We start from the raw sequence: 19186 nt of genomic DNA, 5'->3' as shown, positions 1-19186 counted from the left end.
AACAAAACTCGGCATTTGATTCATCGTTTAACGCTTGAGGTTTTGCTGTGTCAACACACTTTTGAAGTTAAAATTGGTGTCTAATTCGGGATCACTATTCAACGATCTTATAAAGTAGCTTGAAATGAAGATTTTCTCGAATCCAGCGCTGATTCTGGGTCTGTTTGTATGGATACCTGTTACGTATTCGGTAAGATCAAAATCATTTATTATGTCTTCTAAAACTAAATCGTGATATCCATTAGATTGGCTGTACTGTTACTGATTGAACTTGCATGAGGTGCTTCTATTATTTAGTCGACTTGTTACTGCTGTTTACCAACTCTCTCTCTGTGTGTGTGTGTGTGTGTGTGTGTGTGTGTGTGTGTGTGTGTGTGTGTGTGTGTGTGTGTGTGTGTGCGCGCGCGCGTGTGTGTTCTGAAATGAAAGCAGTAGATTTGTTATAAAAAAATATATAATTTCAAAGTGGGCTCACGTTGACCGATCCAATCACAAAGGAGATTAATTTGTTTATAGAACACTTGAGATGTTATGGAATGCCAAATGTGATTGGAATTAACAGGAAATTGGGCACCCTTTTCTTAAGTGGTGATTTTTTTTTTTAATAAGCATTATCTTTGTTATTAAAAACACAAAAAAACAACCGCAACATACTGTCTCAAAATGATCTGCATTAGTTGACAAATTCTGATCTATACTTATTGCCCCTATATCTACACAAATCACTATAACCTGTGGGGGCCTTTTACCCCAAGTGTTCTTTTAAACCTATTTAGGCATGAAACAGTTTTCTGTTTTCTTTTCACACAAATTATGTGTAATAATGTTGCTTCATGTTTTTTTCGATCTTGATACATTTTGTGACCAGAAAGCTATTTTTTTCTTAAGGGGAGACTTTAGCCCTGTGATACCCAACAGTTTGAATGTATTTGAAATGTTTGCCCAGATAAGTTTTTCTTAGTTAATCTACTCATTAGAGAACTCATTTGCTTGTTTTAGTTGTTTTGCAAACTTATCAAATAGTTCTTCTCATCCATGATGGGCAAACAGCAGATCAACTGACCATACAGGGGTAAAGTTGTTGTTGATTAGCAGCACCTATTGTGAATCTGTTAATTGTGACCTTGTTAATAATTTGGGTCACTTTCTACGTGATCATTCTTAGATGATTCGCCTCTCATAATCGCGTCACCTTTGGTGTGCAAAGGCCTTTAAGCATTAAAGAAACTGCCAATTCCTTGGGATAATTACATCAGTTAACCCATTGTCTCTCACACACTCCCCCACATGAGTTACTCACTTGCAATAAAAGCTTTGCCCATTTCCAAGTGGTATTTCTAAAGGTGTTTGTCTGTTAAAATAGGGTGCATTTGTGTGAAGTGAGATTATGTGTTCAGTTGGTTCCCAGGCAGCATAACTCTTGTCTATGTGATTGTTGAGTAATTGATGACACACTTCCTCTCTTTCCTTGAACTTGTGACTCCTAGTCTGGATGACCAAAGCTAAAGGTCAGTTTAGACCTTTCCCACTAGTTTTAAACTCATATGTCAGACAACTATGACTACTGTGACAGTGATTACTTTGTGGTTGTTGCCATAACAACAAATTCATTGTTTTGCTTGTAAGTTTGTTCAGGTCAGAGGCGATTGCTTTAACATGGGAAATAGAGCTTTCCCAAAAATGTTATAAGAAATGTGCAATGACAAGTTTATATGAAGAGATGAACTATATCAATTGTTATTCTTTGTGCATATCAATATTTGAGCAAATACAACAAAAAAAAATATTTAAATTGCAACATGGCAAATTAAGGCAAACTTAATTTATTTAAAAATACTTTAGCCATAAAGAGGTTATTTCTCCTATCTGCTTAAAAAAAAACCCAGCCAATTTAAAATATTATTAATGTTTTTCTCCCCTTTTCACCCAATTTGTCATGCCCAATTCCCAATGTGCTTTTGGGAAGTGATTCGCCTCAATCTGGGTGGCAGAGGACGAATCCCGGCTGTCTCCGCGTCTGAGACAGTTAAACCGTGGCTTGTTGAGCGTGTTACCACGGAGACATAACGCGTGTGGAGGCTTCACGCCTTCCACGGCGGCATCCACGCTCAACTCACCATGCGCCCCACCAAGAACGAACTACATTATAGCGACCACGAGGAGGTTACCCCACGTGACTCTACCCTGTCTAGCAACCTGGCCAATATGGTTGCTTAGGAGACCTGTCTGGAGTCACTCAGCATGCCCTAAATTCGAACTCGCGACACCGGGTGTGATAGTCAGCATCAATACCAAGCGTGCCACACAAGCCCTCAAAAGTGAAGCCAAAACTCCCCCCGGTGACTGGTCTTAGTATAGGTCATAAACCCCGCCTCCCCCTCTTATTCAACGGGACGTGAGACCAACTAACCAATTAAATTACACTTCACATATCTTTTTGCCAAAGATAGTTTCTGTCATTTACTGTAGTTTCTATCACGTTGATGTCATTTCAAGTATTTGTTTTCAAAATAAGTTTGTTTTTAGTTAGTTATTTGATGCTATAAAAACGGTGCTGTGACATCATGATTGACAGCTGTGATTGACAGCTTGTCAATGAAGTAGTCACTGAAGCACCAACTGACTTTTTTTCGGGATCTTCGGCGCACTGAGGAGATTGGAGCTTTAAATTTAATATCTACATTTCAATAATTATTTCAATTATTTTTTGCGATTGATTCAGCGAGAGTGAGGGCGGGGCCTTGATTTTGCGGCTTTACTTCCTGCTCACTACTGCGCAGGTCTGGTCCCGAAATCGCAACTGCGCAGACTCAAGTCCCAAGATGTCTGCGCCCTCTCGGGACACTGGCGGCTTCAGTTCTCACCAGTGGAAAAGAGTGAAGGGGCGTCGTCCATCTTTTTTTACAGTCTATCAATACTCTCCGAGCTAACCAGGCCCCACACAATGCATGTTAAGTGAACTCCAGGGGTGGTAGCCAGCGTCTTTACCACTGAGCTACCCACGCCCTGCCAATTAAAATTTTAAATGCAGTTTAATTCACTAGTCATATTTTAATGATTAAAATGTCATGGTTTGTTATACCCATGCTCTGGGAGTGTAATATGCATGCAGGGTCAGTTTAGGAGTGTCGGCTGTTCAGATCAGATTCTCATATAGGCTACATTTAAAATGTCATGTGAACAACCATCAATCTAGCGTTATAATTGTTAGTTTACATAATATCCATATCTAAATGCTGTAACCTACATGAAATGTTTCAGTGTTGACTGAACAACTGATCCTGTTGATAGATTGAATTTATTGTTCTTGTGTAAGAAATAACGATGTTTTAGCAGCCACACAATAAACTGTTCTGTACAAAAAGAACTATATGCAATACAAATAAACATTTGTTTGGACATACATTTTAAACATTGTACACAAAAGTTAAATGTTCTCTGTAAAGCAACTATACAACAGTATTTATTATTAAATACATTTAATTGATACTGTCAATGCCAACCAATCACACTAGCCAACAGGAAATTCTGCCCACCTTGCGAAATACACTGGACTCACTGAGAATATCGTAGATAGGTGTGTTCAACTTGATGCAATGCATGGCAGTTAGAAATGATGTCCTACTTTCATTGGCACCGCTTCTGCATCACCATGCCATTGAGTTACAGAGAGAGCGAGGTGAGACTAGCTGCCTGGGTCAGCCGCTGCAGTTACCCCAGGCGATTCAGCTTATTCATAATTGGCCAGACTTTCCAACAATGACGTGCATTTCATGTTTTTCCTGACACTTTCAGTTCCGTTAATGGGAAAGTTCACAGAGAAATTAAAATTCTCTCGTCATTTACTCTCCCTAGTGCCATCCCAGATGTGTATGACTTTCTTCTGCAGAACACAAAGATTTTTAGAAGAATATCTCAGCTCTGTAGGTCCATACAATGCAAGTGAATGGTGATCAGACCTTTGTAGCTCACTTACATTGTATGGGCCTACAAGAGCTGATATGTTTCTAAAAATCATTGTGTTCCGCTGAAGAAAGAAAGTAATACACATCTGGGATGGCATTATGTTAAATAATATAATTGTTTTCATTTACTTTCACAAAAATGTGTTTTTATAATGGTAAAAATATCTTGTCATGTAATCTTAATCTTATATATCATGTTTATTAAAAAAATATAGCTGCCTGCCGCAATTATGGGGCCAACACAACTGAAGCCTTTGAGGTTAAACTGAGGTGGTTTTAAGTCACTCTATGTGGGATCTGAACCTATGACCTTCAGATCACTAGGGGTGATCTTTATCTGATGCAACACACTGAGATATTATCAGTTGTAAAAGTTAAAGCAGTTTCTTATCATTTCAAAAGGCCAAACAAATGCTATGGCCTAAAATGATAAATGGAGTATCAATGGGGAAAACAACTGTTGGACAATATTTTCAAATGTTATAATTTTTCATAAAATGTATTATTTCTTTTGTTAACTAGGTGCCCTTAGGATTGACTAATATATATATTTTTTCAACTGATACAATTCTGTCTCATAACTGATATTCCGATTTGACCAAAACTAGGGCTGCACGAAGTGGAGGAAAATTGCGATATGCGAGATGTTGTTGGAAAATGCGTTATGCGCTATGATAATCCGATGAACATCGGAACCACTCCACCCAAATAAACTGAAGTTTATAGGAATAAAAAAAGGACTGTCCATCCCAGAGATCACAAACATAGCTGTCTTTTGTTCCAAATTGCATATAGACTGCATATAGTATGTACAGTTTAACAGTGGCGGGCCGTGCATTTAAAGTCTAGGCCTTCAGTAAGGTTTATGCCATTAAGAAAACACAGTTTCACAATAAATAAGACACACTATGCCTTTGGACATCATACATTATGTCGCAGCTAACTAGTAATACCAATTGTGGTTAAAATTCATCAATTATTTGTGTGTTTTTTTTTTTGTGCATATGAATATAAAGTTAATTTCACCATATCCTAAGATAATTTGTGTTTTTTTATTTTTACTCTAATTCATGCTCGTAATATCTTCAAAATTAGTTCATTAAATGTGGGACTTTTAATATGAAAAATTATGTCCAGAAGTGCTTTTCTTAGACATTCGCTTTCTGCTTTGGTTTAACCTGCTTGATGTCAATCCATGCTGAATTTGATACAGAGTGAATGATTTCACAGGACAACCCATTAAATATAACACATCCTTTGATATATCCACACAGATCACAGCAATGGCTGAATAAACAAGTTTGAGTTAGTATTCTGGCATTTGGTCTCATATTATCTACACACAATTCTACTGCACAAATAATTGAAAAAATTATCAAGATTACAATTACAATTATATAATCGTGAAAAGTATCAATTACAGCATTCCATTGAGGTGAAACCCATTGCGCCAAAATTGTATATTTACAAACATATTTTTGGGGCCACAGCTATGCACAAATTATGACACGATCCATCACCTGAGGCAGCACCTGTGCACACTACATGCACACACACCAAGTGGCAATTGCATTGCTTTAAACACCACATTTAATGAGCATCACACACTGTGCTTGTTGTTGTAGATGACAGAAGAGAGCACTTATTTTTGTGAAGAGCGCAGTGCCTGCATAATATAGAATTATATAATTAATTGCAACATTTTGCACAAATAATTACACTGATAAATAATCAATGTCTTAACCTGAAGTGAAATTATATTAATGGCACACTCTTTAGGAAACATAGTGGCCAAATAAAAAGCACACTACAATCTTTGCTAGACTCAAAATATTGCTTAATTTTATATAGTAAGCAAAATCACCATGATACTATTGTGAATAATTGATAAAGCACCCAACTTTTCTGACAGACCACTATTTTTACCATGTTTTTACCTTGAGCAATGCGTATTGTTTTTAAGGTTGTATAATAGCCTAGTAGTTTCCTGGAATAGGAAAATTAAAGACTTTTGTTAAAAACCGCATATGATGACCAAAATAACATTAAGTAAATATTAAACTAGTTTACCTATGAACTTCACTGTTTCCTGTTTAATGCACAGTGCAGAGTAATGCAGTATATTGACTTTACCACTCTTCTTTATATAACCACCAAATGGCGTCATTTATCGGTAAATTTGATATTGAAAATGCAATGCCCATTTAATCAAAAATATGTACATTTATAAAGAGCATTAGCAGAATAATTTAACAGTCCTTCAGGGCTGCACAATTAATCAAAATAATATCAAAATGGAGATATGGTCATATGTGATCATAAAACTTCAAAAGGCTGTGATTAAAGACAGATAAACATGTTCTGTGTGCACATGGGGATTGTGGGGTCTTGGTTTTTAATGCATTTAGAGCAGTTCACATGCATTGTGAAAGAGAAGTACTGCAGGTATCAGCATTTGCACAATTCCAAACTTTATTAACCACTACAAGTTAGTGTACAAATCTACAAAGGTGCCATAGCATAACAGAAAAGATGGAAATTACAGCGTTTTACTTGTTGCGGAACATTGTGAAGTACACAATCCACTTTCCGTGTCAAAATAAAAGCTCCAGGTGTAGGTGACATAAATAGGTCAGAAATATATTTCTACCAGGAAGACTCACAAACTTAAGTTAAGTTGAAATTACATTTATTTGATGAAATAACATTGAACACAGAATTGTAATGTCTCATCGGTGGTCTGTTGAGATTGCCACTTGAACCGTCAGATCCTACTGGAGATAAGAGGCAGGGGGGAAGAGCCTACCCCCGTGCAGGACATGACTCAACTCGTGGCGGTGGGGAGGAGGAGGTTGCCGTGTTGGCACACTGAAACAGCTGAGGTAGATTGAAATCAGGCTTTTGAAGCAATGGCTGACATATGATTAGGGCTGGGCGATATGGCCAAAATTGTTATCACGATAATCTTTTTCATATTGTTTGATATTTATCATGATATACTTTACACATTGCACTTTCTTTTTTTTAATTTCAAAGTTGATGGAATAAAAGAAGACAAAATTAATTCTAAACAGTCAAAATAGTCTCTACAAAACTGCACAGGGGGTCCAGAGACGGCCAAAGCATTGGGGTCTGTGGGATCTTTTACCAATTTTACAGTCTTTTACCGTTTATCAATTGAAAATGAATGTTAAAAGATCAGCTGTTTGTTCTGAAGCATAGTGACATCAGTCCAGTATTTGTTGGAATATTTTTTATATTTCTTTAGATTCAGATACCCAAGTATGGGGGCATAGAAGCCCTTGTGACTGTGGAATGATGCTGAATGTGGGTTCAGGGGTGTCCCAAGAGAAAATTTAGAAAGTTTTTTTTTTTTTTTTTTAATTATAAAACATTTGTATATTTTCATTAAAGTGAGAGACTAGGCTACCAACTAGTAATTTTAGTCTTTCCTTATCCATTCCAGACATCTAATTAATTTTCATAAAATTAGAACAGAAATTGATTTGTTTATTATTAAAGGCTCGTAACATGCTGATTAATAAATATACATTTAGAAGGGAAAATGTTATGGTCTAAAAGGTGCTTTGAAACCACGTTAACTCATGCAGCGCTTGATGTCTACACACATGCAGGGAAAAGAGGCAACGTGTGAGGAGTGGGACAGGGCAGAAATTATGCATGTTTGGTGCTAGAGAACAATATTCAAGATTATAGCGCAGAAAGATCAGAGCTGTTGTCCACATCACTGTTGTTCTGTCGCGATTTTCGCTAGAGATGATGAGAGGGCGCAACCGTTGCCATGATGGAATCAATCCGGTGTCCGACATAACCTAATTGTTAGCACGGCAGCTAGCATTAGCAAGTTCATCCAGTCTGACCCTACGTTACCACTGGTGCGTTGTGAGCAAAGCTGTGAGCGTTTTTAATTAATTCCTATGAAAGCCGAGCGTCATGCTCGCAAGGTGGATAGTAGGATTGGCAGCGGTGCAGAGCAAGCTCTCTCCTAGCGCTGTGAGCACCTTTGAGCGGATTTTGTCCGCAGCCTGAGAAAGCCGAATTGCTTGTGTTTTAGCGACATGCAGTAAATATAGAAAATTCCCAGCCCTACATATGATTGGCTAGCAGATAACTTGATAATAGCGTGACGATGTACAGCTGTGAGTCTTTCGTTAGAACAACACTTACATTATTTTTATATTACATTACTTTATAATACTCAAAATAAAAATGATAATTCAGTATTATATTATAATAATAATTAACTTGACTGGGTCCCACAGTAATAATTTAGTATTATGCAATATTCAACTGGGTTCCAAAACATACGTGGAGAAGTTTTTGCACACCTTGTTTATTCACAGAACATTTTTCAGTTAAAATATGTATGTAGGTAAATAATGATTTTTATTAAGCTACTACATATCATTGTATGTAAAATATACAATTTAAAAGTGCATGTCAATGAAAATGATTAAATCTCATTAACCCATTCATTTAGTGAAAAATTGGGGAAACATTGGCTAAAATGGCTTTTAGGATGAAACGATGTTTCCTCTGGGTTTTTTTTTTAAATTCATAAAAAAAATTAATTGAGCCATTTCAGTGTATATTGAATATCATCTATAGATTGAAAAATATATAGATATCATTTTGGTAGCCGTATCGCTCAGCCCTCAGTCCTAAGTTCTAGTTCAAACGATACATCAGTTTGTTAAAATTCAAAGTGCCATTTTGTCTGCTATAATGGCTGATCATATGGCTGATTCTGCATGTCCCATGGAATCCATAAACAACAATGCTCAATATTTTAGGTCTAATGGTTTAATTGGAGGCAAAAATGACCCAAAACTATTTGGAGACAGTTCTTTTATAGACTACTTTACTCATAGGATGCGCTGTCACCAAACGTGGTATGTAACCTACAATCATGGTTTTATTGTAGCATTCCATATAAATATTATCAAACCTTAGTAAGGTACATTGTCAATTCCCCAAATAAGGAAGAGAAAAAAATTCATACCCACCCCAATCAATTTCTATTATTTCAATCTTTATGCATGAATATGGAAAATAGAAAAGTGTTACAGCAGATCCTGATCAAAACAAGCCCCCCAAACAATAACACTATGCATAGGTGTTACAATTATCCTCACAGAGCATCATACTAACTTGGCTATAATACTGTGTTTCGCAGGGACTAAAAACGGTTCAAGGAACGAAAATTAGAACAAATTGTTCTTCATTTGTTCCGGAGTGAAAACATTGTTCTTAAATGCTGGTAACCAGTTATAACTTGTTAATTTTTTCATGAAACCAAAGGCCAAATGGTTTATTACAGTAATGTTTGGAATTACACCACTTCATGTTGCATAAAAAAATGAACCGTGCTGTGATCTTGAAGGAAACCGCTGCATCACACATTTCTTTGCCTAATCGCCCATTGTAGATGAAGCATTGTGTGAATGAAGACCTTTTTAACAACTATGTATAATTACTACATATACTGTACATGCACAGCTAATCCAGATACAAGGAAAACATTATTAAAGGTAAAGTACATTTTTCAGTTGTTTCCAAGTCTTCTCTGAATTATTGTTAGATTTGATGCATTAATACAGATTTGATGCTGATGGGTTTTGAGTGAGCAGCAGATCTTTAATAAAAGTTATACTTAACTGATAATTAAATATATGCTTGTTATGATTTTAATCCTGATAAATCTTGTTTTTCCCAGACCACATTGCTTGTCTCTCTTGTGAGATCTGGCATCACTGCAAATGGTATTTCACCCACCGCTTAGCACAGAGTACTGTCATTTTGAAAATAACTTTATTAATCGTTCTTTTATTTCGTTCTAACCCGTTACCATTTGGAATGGAGGCTGCTGAACTTCTGAACCAGAAGGAAAAAAAATGTGTTATTGCTCAGACAATCCGAAATGAAAAACATTTCGTTTTTAGTCCCTGCTTTCATAGGAACACACATGCTGTTTGTGCGCACACGCTTGAGACTGCCTGAAGAAGAGAAGCTACCAAGTATTTAGGGTTGCTAACGTTTGTTTTACAATATTCGTTCCTTATCAAGGCTATCAAAGTATCTGGGAAACTTCAAACTATCTGTCATTTGGTATTCTTGTTAGTAGTATTCTTGATTCATCATTGTCATCAGAACACATTTAATAAGTTTTAAGATAACGAATAAAGCACTTGTTATTTTATTATCTTTGAGTCTTGTGAAATGTGTTCTGATTAAGATGAATCAAACATATCTTGAGCCTCAAGAAAGATTTATCTGACTGAGGTGAATAACCTTTTGCTGCAGGACGATTGGGTGCTCATAAACTGCACGCTGTATAAACTCTGCCAAGTCCTGCAGGTTTGACATTTTATAAATTATGCCAAACAAAGCAGAATGACATTTTTTTTCTAAATGGATAAAACCACATTGTTATCATCATTTTATAGCCAATATAATTTTAAAGGTCTAACACAAATCTTTGAATTGATAATGGCAGAAATGCAGTATTTTTGTGCCCATGTGAAGATATGATAAAGAAATGCTTTAATTGATTATCTACCCCCAATGAATGAACTAGTTATCATCCAGCATTTTGTGTTCATTGTCACCTTCTTTATCCACAAATTTGATATGTTTAAAAAAAAAGAAGGAAAGGCTTTAAGGAAATTCCCATTACATCATAAACATGTCCCAACAGTTCACATACTGTACATCTGAAGACATGACTACTTTAGCATTGTTGTTGCTCATTGGATTGGATTAAAGCTTATTCTGAGGGTACATTTTCATTGGTAGACTGATCCCACGCCCAGTGTACTGTTTGCTTTGGCTTGGCTGAACTAACGTGGCATCTACAGGTGATCAGCCCATGTCGTCTTGTTCCCAGGCTTATGATCATAAAAACTTCCAGTCTCACTGTGAACTTACCTTGACTCCTATTTCTTTCTAGATGTCTAATATATACGCAACAAATACAGAATCAGCCACAAAGATTCACTAAACAGATTTTAACTCTTGACCTCAGGATCAGTTTTGAATCAGTCACTTTCTTAGCGAATCATACAGTGTATTCAGTGAGCCATCAGTGAGTTCACAACTGTCTGGCAGGGACTGATTACCAACCGGGCCAATAGGGCCAGTGCCCAGGGGCCACTGACTACCAGGGGACCTTTGACTACCCGGGGGTGCCCTGGGCTTTAAGGCTGCACAATCTAGTGTGGCGTCCTTCGGTCGGCTTGCAAATGCTCACATACGTATTTGAGCATGCTCTGTTACTCCTTTTATACTGAAATGCACAATTAATCAAATTACAATCGTAAATGTCCTAGTGTGATTATTAAACCTTTAAAGGCTGCAATCTTAATCTGCATGAGCTGCATGCTTTTAAATGAATTTTGAAACGGACTGCTCGTACTCATATATTGGAAACTCCACAGATATTGAAGGTCAGTTGCATTGTATGAGATGACAAAGCAGAGCATTCGTCCACTGTGAAGCACACAGCACATGTAGACTATATATTAATATAATTAAATCCCAGCATTTGCGCTTTAGGTCATCACACTGGGCCATGCAGTGAACTGTTTATCCGGAGAAGTGAAGCTTCGGTCAAAAACACACATCAAAATAAAAGCAGGATTAAAAATAAAAGCAAGATGCTGGAAATGTAAGAAATTGCAACCGAAATATATTACAACAGTATAGTAAAATGTAATATTCACTGCAGTAATATTAATAATAACAAATAATAAATAAGCAATATATCACAAGCAAGAGTGCTGTTGTACTACTGAATGAATGTTTGTTTAAAAAAATACAATGGTATGTTGAATAGTAATTGTTCTATTTTCACTTGTTAAAAGTTTTAAGAATTAATTTTATGAAATTGAATAATGGAATGCTGAAATAATAATAATAACAATAATAAAGGAAAACAGGATTTGGGGAAGAAAATCCCTAATTTCAGTAGGGCCTAATTTAAAAACACTTAAGCAATGCATACTTAATTGAGAAACACTTAAAGGAAACATGCATAGTCTATGCATAAATAGACTAAACGTGTGTCTTCAATAGCACAGTAACATATTAGCATATGTTTGTTGTGGTATCAAAATTGGTATCAAGTACATGAAATTTCACTGGTAGTGTGACAACACAAAACACAATAAACTGTATCTGGGTTTTCATTCAGTTTGATCTCTTGGAGCCTCTGTGTCTGGGCCACCCCGTCACAGTAAGGAATGACAAAGTACATATATAATGTTGTTTTTTTTAAAACTAACAGTTAATGAATCAGTTAGCAAAATGTTTTTTTCTCGAATTTTTCAAAACTCTGTAAAAGGAGGTTGCATTCAGCCTGGTTGCGTTAACCAGGCTGGGTGCGGACAGCCTCTTGTCATCATACCTAATACAGTCTGAAACCCCTTTAGATAAGCCCACATTCCATTAATGGCAGTGAGGCTGCTCAATGTAGCCTTTGAAAGCCTCTTGTCAATGTATCCTGTGATGTCTGGGACAATGAAAAGGACTACAATGGAAACAAAGAGAACTCAGGAACTGAAATACCATATAATCTTAAACTGTATAATTTTGATGATTCCATTTAAACATATAACGTTGTTTTGATGACAGTGAGGCAGTTTTAGACTCTTGACATGTATATATTATTACATGCAAAGATGGATAGGTATATGCAGGGTCCAGAATTAATACTCTCCTAAATACAAATGCGAGTGTAAATCAGCATGGCTGAGTAAATAAAACATCCCTGTTAACACATGTACATCTCTGAGATGTCTGTTTTAGATCTTTTCATCTGGAAAGCATCACATTTTAATTAACATCTGCTATACATCTTAAAAAGATCAGATTTACAACCATTCTAAATCATAAACACCTTGAAGACATCTGATGAATGTCTTATTGACATCCAAGTGGAAACGTCTTACAGAGGTATTGCAGATGAGCAAACAACCTAAAAAAATACATCTTCCAGATGTAAAAACACAGATCAAAAAGATGTCTGTGTTGTTTGGGTTACTGGCTTCCTGTTACTGGCCAGTTGGGACAAAGGTATTTTACACATACATGGTAGTACGAAGATATAATACATGCTTTAAATCACAATGTAAGCGTGATAGTCTGATTCTCGCTGATGTAAGTGATGCAAATCAAGTTTTCTAAAGAAAAATGTTTTTGCAAATTTTCAGAAAACTTTTACCTCAGAAATTGCTAGTGGTCTGTTGGTAGAAATTCTATCACCAGAAGTTTATAGGATACCTCAAGTTTATATCCTTTTTTTTCACACACATGTGAAATATTCATCACACTGAGTCACTAAAATGAAAATTTTAGCACTTTTCCACTGCATGTTACGGTTTGACTTTCTTCAACTCTACTGCATTACTTTCCTGAGCTTGCATTTCCACTGCAGTTTAGCGCCACCTCAACGTGGGTGGGATTATAGGCTGATAGTTATAGCTGCGCTGCCTTCTGCTGTAACTTAAACTTGTATCTTAAACACGACACAAACTGACCTAAACAATAACACGATCGCTAGCTGTTAGCTGCTAGCTCATTGTGCTGCATAAAGCAGTTGTTGCATGGTGATTTTACACAAGTGTAACAGTTAAATTGGCCTGGTTGTTTTAGAAGCAAGCTTCCAGTAGCTGCTCAACTATATAAAGTGAAGATTTAAAGCAGAGTAGTGTTAACATAACAAAACATACCATCCTCCATCGTGGATCAACGCCAGTCCAGGGCACTCTTCCTCCCATTGCTCGCCGGTTTAGAAGGCACCCATTTGGTCGAACCACTTCCACTTTTCCTTGATGGGTCTGTAGTCACTTTTCTTTTTTTTTTACACTGTTGGTTGTTTCCGGTGGTAGCCGTGTGCGGCCAACAGCTGATCTTCCTGAGAGACTTTTTCATTTTGCTCATCGCTAATGAGTGGACCGTCTGCACCTCGTTTATTGACCATGGCGTGGTTTTGTGCGCAGCCATTTATTTTTTCACAATTTGGAATTTGCGTGTTGAAATTATACTGTTATCGCTGTTGCTAAATTTAAAACTAGCGGGTTGATGTCGCGTGTCGGAAATCCAGTGACACTGGTAGTGATGATTCTCTCTGACCAATCAGTGAACTGCAGGATTTTGACGTCACATTTAGTATCAGCTCGGCTCGCTTGGAACCTCAGCTGAGGTGGTACTAAAAAAAAGTACCAGGTACTATCCTCAGTGGAAAACCACAAAAAAGCGAGTAGAGTCGAGTTGAGTCGAGTTGTACCGTGCAATGGAAAAGCCCCATATGAGGAAAAAAATTACAGATTAACTTCACGTTTTAGTCATTTCGTATATAATGCTACAAGTGACTGCTAAATAATTATGATAAATTAATAATTAAAAAATTATTTAATGCAATAATTATTCATGTCTGGTAAAGTTTCTAAGTTTACCCGCCATTAGCAGGTGTGGCAAAAAAGTTAGTTTTGGAGTCTGGGTGTACTTCAGAGGGTGCTAAATGACTCAGAGTAATCTACAGTATAAGCTAACTCCAACAAATCTCATAAACTGTTTCTATTATATTTGCTTTGATGATAAACTATGAGGTGAATGCCCTGGTATCAATAAAGAGCCCTGTGAGAGTATTGGCACTGTGAGATTTCAAATTCTTGCACCTTAAACATGTGCGTTCTCACATGGATGTCTCTCAAAAGCAAACTTATGGAAACGCCTCAGATTACTAGAGAGTGGAGCTTACTCTGGAAGGAACATACGGTTTGAATATAAATTAGTGGGGGTGTGCACTGAGATTTTGCCTGTCATGGTGGAGATTGATGACAGATCGTGCCCTTCCTGCAAAAGTGTCGGTCAAAGACTGGCAGATGCTTCAGTAGAAGCCCCCAGGGTTTTGAGGTTCCGGGAGTAAGATAGATAGACATGAAACTTATATGTTTAACAATATCTACAGTACTGTACAAACGTCTTAGGCACATTTGATTTTTTTTAGTAAAAACATTTGTTTTTATTCGTTATTGTATAGTAAAGTGTGTGGGACGAGAGCCTAAATTCTGAAGAGATTATAGGTCTTAGAAAGTGATTCTTCATAAATAGGCCTAATAAAGGATGGCAATGCCAAAAGCATGTAAAAACATGCACGTCTACTCCGATTCAATGTGATGTCAATAATTTTCTACAGCTACTGTTCTTTGAACAGACTAAACTGCTACTAAACCAGTAACCCCTCCCAGTCCACAAATAAAACTTGTAGCATGTGTAAACTAAGAGTGGAAAGTCATTCTTATTAGAAGTAAAATTAATTCTGCACTGCACTCCAACAATTGCCAGGTACAAGTTACAATGGTTTTGGTACTTCTTACAGAATTAAGAAAAAGTGATGTCGATGTGTTTGCAGATTTAAACTTAGTATGTAGACTTGAATAGGTGTCATTTAAGCTGTCAAACCACAAAAAGACATACTTGTAACTGAAAATAAATTGTGTAGGCTATATGAAAGATACATAAAGATACACAGCTGTAAGACTGTAAATGTTTGGTGGCGCAACATTCACATCATCCAACAGTTTGATGAGCCTTTTTACAACAAAACTATTTATTAAAGCAGTTTTAGACAGAATCTGCAGAATTACATTCAGAAAAAAGTCTCTGCACAATGCATTTTTTGCATAATAACAGGAACATCGATTTTAGCAGAGAATTTGATGTCAGACAGTAAACAAGCAGCACTTTTATGGCTGTTTCTGCGGTGTATTAAATGACTAAAGGTTAAGAATTAAAGAGGCTAAACTTCTCTTTGTTTGTGTGGAAATCTGCACAAATATAGCTTCCTACAATGCTGTGAAAAAGTATTTTCCCCTTCCTGATTTCTTCTATTTTTGTGTATTTTTCATACTAAATTGTTTTAGATCTTCAAATGAGATATAACATAAAACAAAGGCAGCCTGAGTAAACTCAAAATACAGTTTTAAAATATATATATATTTAGTAACTATGGGGGCAAATACCTTTTCACACATGCCCAGTTGGTATTGGATACATTTATTTGCTTCAATAAATAATATTATCATTTAAAAACTGTATTTTGTGTTTCTCAAATTGCCTTTGTTTTATGTTCGATTTTTTATTTTTTTTTTAAACAATTTTGTATGAGATATATTTCTACTGTATAGAAGAAATCAGGTTGCTACCAGTCGCACCCCATTTCTTGCCTCCCTCCCATAGAGTTCAGTTTGATGCAGAGCGTTTTAAATTGTTGACTGATGCACGTTTACTCCAGTCTCAGCCTCTGACCTCTGTAGCTCCTTTAAAGTGACTAATGGCCTCTTCTTGGTTTTCCTGAGAAGTCTACTTCTTGCTTTGTCGCAGAGTTTTGAGGAACAACCTTTGTTTGGGTGGTGTGTTGTAGGTTATTCAATCCAAAACTACTAAAGGGGATGTCTAAATGCTTTGATACTACTTTGCGATATTTACTCAGCCCAACAAATTTGTCATTTAATTTTAAAGAAGGCGAAAAGAAAGAGAAACAGACATTTTGAACCACCCAGGTAGCCTAAAGGCGGCAATATACTTCTAGTGAAATCAAAGAATGAGTGTGATGTCATTTCACACAAAATTTGTCCAAAAAGTCAGTTTAGATTTTGTTACGGTGCTTTGAATCAGCTTGCCAGCTTTGTACTGGCAGTTAAAGACCTTCATAGTGCCATTGATCCACATAATAATTGGTGGGTGTAACCTGCTGCTCCACCTATTGCACCTTGACCCTAAATCTGTATGATCATAGAGACAATTTTCAATATTTGATTAGTCTACTAAAGGAACCAAATATATTCAAATACTCTTAGGTGCCCTTTCACTCTATCATTTAATATAACTGCTCCATTTATGTGCCTTTGTCTGAAACTAAATCAGGAATATATTATATGCTTAATCTTGAGTAAATGTGGAGCTCTGCACTGAAAAAAAAAAAAACGTAAAAAATGCTCGCCTTACCAACACAAACTCTTGTTTAATCTCTTTACCATGCGTGTAGGCAATATGACCATCTCAAAGGGTTAGTTCTCACAAAAAGTTTCATTTTTGGGTGAACTAACCCTTTAACAAGCTCTTCTTAATTTGCTACAAAAATAAAATGTTACGTTTTCATAACATATTGATTTACTGTATAACATACTGTCAAACAAATGGACAAAACATCATACAGATCAGAAAGGTCTCTAGTAGAAAGCAACAAATATTGTACCCCTCACATACCAAATATATATCAAGGAAAAGCCGTGAAAGTTTATTCGTTTTTCACATTTTGCTTGTTAATGAAACAAAGTGTAAAAACAGCAGACAGTCCCGATTGAAACTAAAGGTAGAATATATATATATATATATATATATATATATATATATATATATATATATATATATATATATATATATATATATATATATATATTTTTTTTTTTTTTTTTTACTATCGGTTATCAGCAGAAATGTATGCCAATAGTTGCAGTCTGATGAAATAAATAATTTTGCACAATACTGTCAATATCATAAATGTGATTCTGCCGTATTAATCTGGAAAAAATAAAGGGGGGGTTATTGGGGATATCCTATCATCTGCATTCTCTGTGGCATTCACCCTTCCCTCAGAACAACTTCAATCACTCAAACTTCACAGCTGCTTCTGCCTCACACTTTTTTGCTGTCAGGACAAGTAAGACAGGTTTATTTAAATGAATTAAGAGAAATAAAATTCACAGAAATAAAACTGCTTTGAATCGTTGTCACAGTTGCTTACAGGTTAAAAATAATTATTGTTAAGCTGTACAGAGACCCTAAATAGCCAAGGTGGTGGGGACAAAATGAGTGGCATGATAAGCAATAAGAAAATCCTTTGGCTTTCTCTCATGAAACTTTGTGTTCCCCCAACAAACTTTGCGTGCACTTCCCCTAAGAAACTATGCATTCTCTCTCAAATGATTTTGCATTCTCTTGCAAAACCTGTGCTCTCGTATATGCATTCCTGTACCTGAATGCTCTGCAGGCTATTGCGTTTATGAAAAGTAAGTCGAGATGACTACTTGGTGCCTACTTTTTGTGGAAAACTGTATCCTGTAAAGGGTGAGAAATATACAGTGACTCCTTTCTGTATTGCATAATTACATCATACATAAATCTGAAAACAAACCAAAAAAACTCTACATACACACACACACACACACATATATATATATATATATTGCATGTTTTCCCAAACTACAGGCCTAATGGAATTTGAATATCATATGCTCAAAAATCAAAAAAATATTTATATACATGTATGTTAATGTGGCCGTCTATCATGTGCCAGCAGATGGCTACAATTGTGTTATGATTGAGTCGATCATTCAACATTGACATGTACCAAACTGCATAAACGATGCCTCAACAGGGCACAAAGTGGGGGACGGTTCACCGTTCCCCACTTTGCTTGGTACATTTTCCAATTTTTTTTGTGTGTATATACACCGGTCAGTCACAACATTAAAACTACCTGCTAATATTGTGTAGGTCCCCCTCGTGCCACCAAAACTGCACCAACCCGCATCTCAGAATGGTATTCTGAGATGATATTCTTCTCACCACAATTGTACAGAGCGGTTATCTCAGTTGCCGTAGACTTTATCAGTTCTAACCAGTCTGGCCATTCTCTGCTGACCTCTCTCATCAACAAGGCATTGCTGTCCACAGAACTGCCCCTCAATGGATGTTTTCTGTTTTTGGCACCATTCTGAGTAAATTCTAGAGATTGTTGTGAGAGAAAATACCATGATATCAGCAGTTATAGAAATAATCATACCAGCCCATCTGGCACCAACAATCATGCTATGCTCCAAATCACTGAGATTACATTGATGTGAACATTAACTGAAGCTCCTGACATGTATCTGCATGATTTTATGCACTGCTGCCACACAATTGGCTGATTAGATAATCGCATGGATGATTGTTGGTGCCAGACAAGCTGGTTTGAGTATTTCTGTAACTGCTGATCTCCAGGGATTTTCACACAACAGTCTCTAGAAAAAACATCCAGTGAGTGGCAGTTTTGTGGATGGAAACGCCTTGTTGATGAGAGAGATAAACAGAGAATGGCTTGACTGGTTTGAATTTACAAAGGCTACAGTAACTTGGATAACCACTCTGTACAA

The 19186-nt window shown here is 36.4% G+C and overlaps 1 protein-coding gene across 1 annotated transcript in view; it reads left to right on the top strand.

Moving 5' to 3' along the window:
- LOC127662798 (syndecan-1-like) overlaps nt 1-19186 on the top strand; it is a 41045-nt gene continuing 21859 nt past the window's right edge. Inside the window, exon 1 of the mRNA XM_052154148.1 lies at nt 1-190. Within this exon, the coding sequence (XP_052010108.1) occupies nt 125-190 (66 nt within the window). The 5' untranslated portion in view covers nt 1-124. The remainder of the gene's footprint in view (nt 191-19186) is intronic.

This window comes from Xyrauchen texanus, chromosome 22 (genome assembly GCF_025860055.1).
Source record: "Xyrauchen texanus isolate HMW12.3.18 chromosome 22, RBS_HiC_50CHRs, whole genome shotgun sequence".
Classification (NCBI taxonomy): Eukaryota; Metazoa; Chordata; class Actinopteri; order Cypriniformes; family Catostomidae; genus Xyrauchen; species Xyrauchen texanus.
Note: the sequence above shows the minus strand (reverse complement) of the source record. Positions and strands in the feature narration are given on the sequence as shown.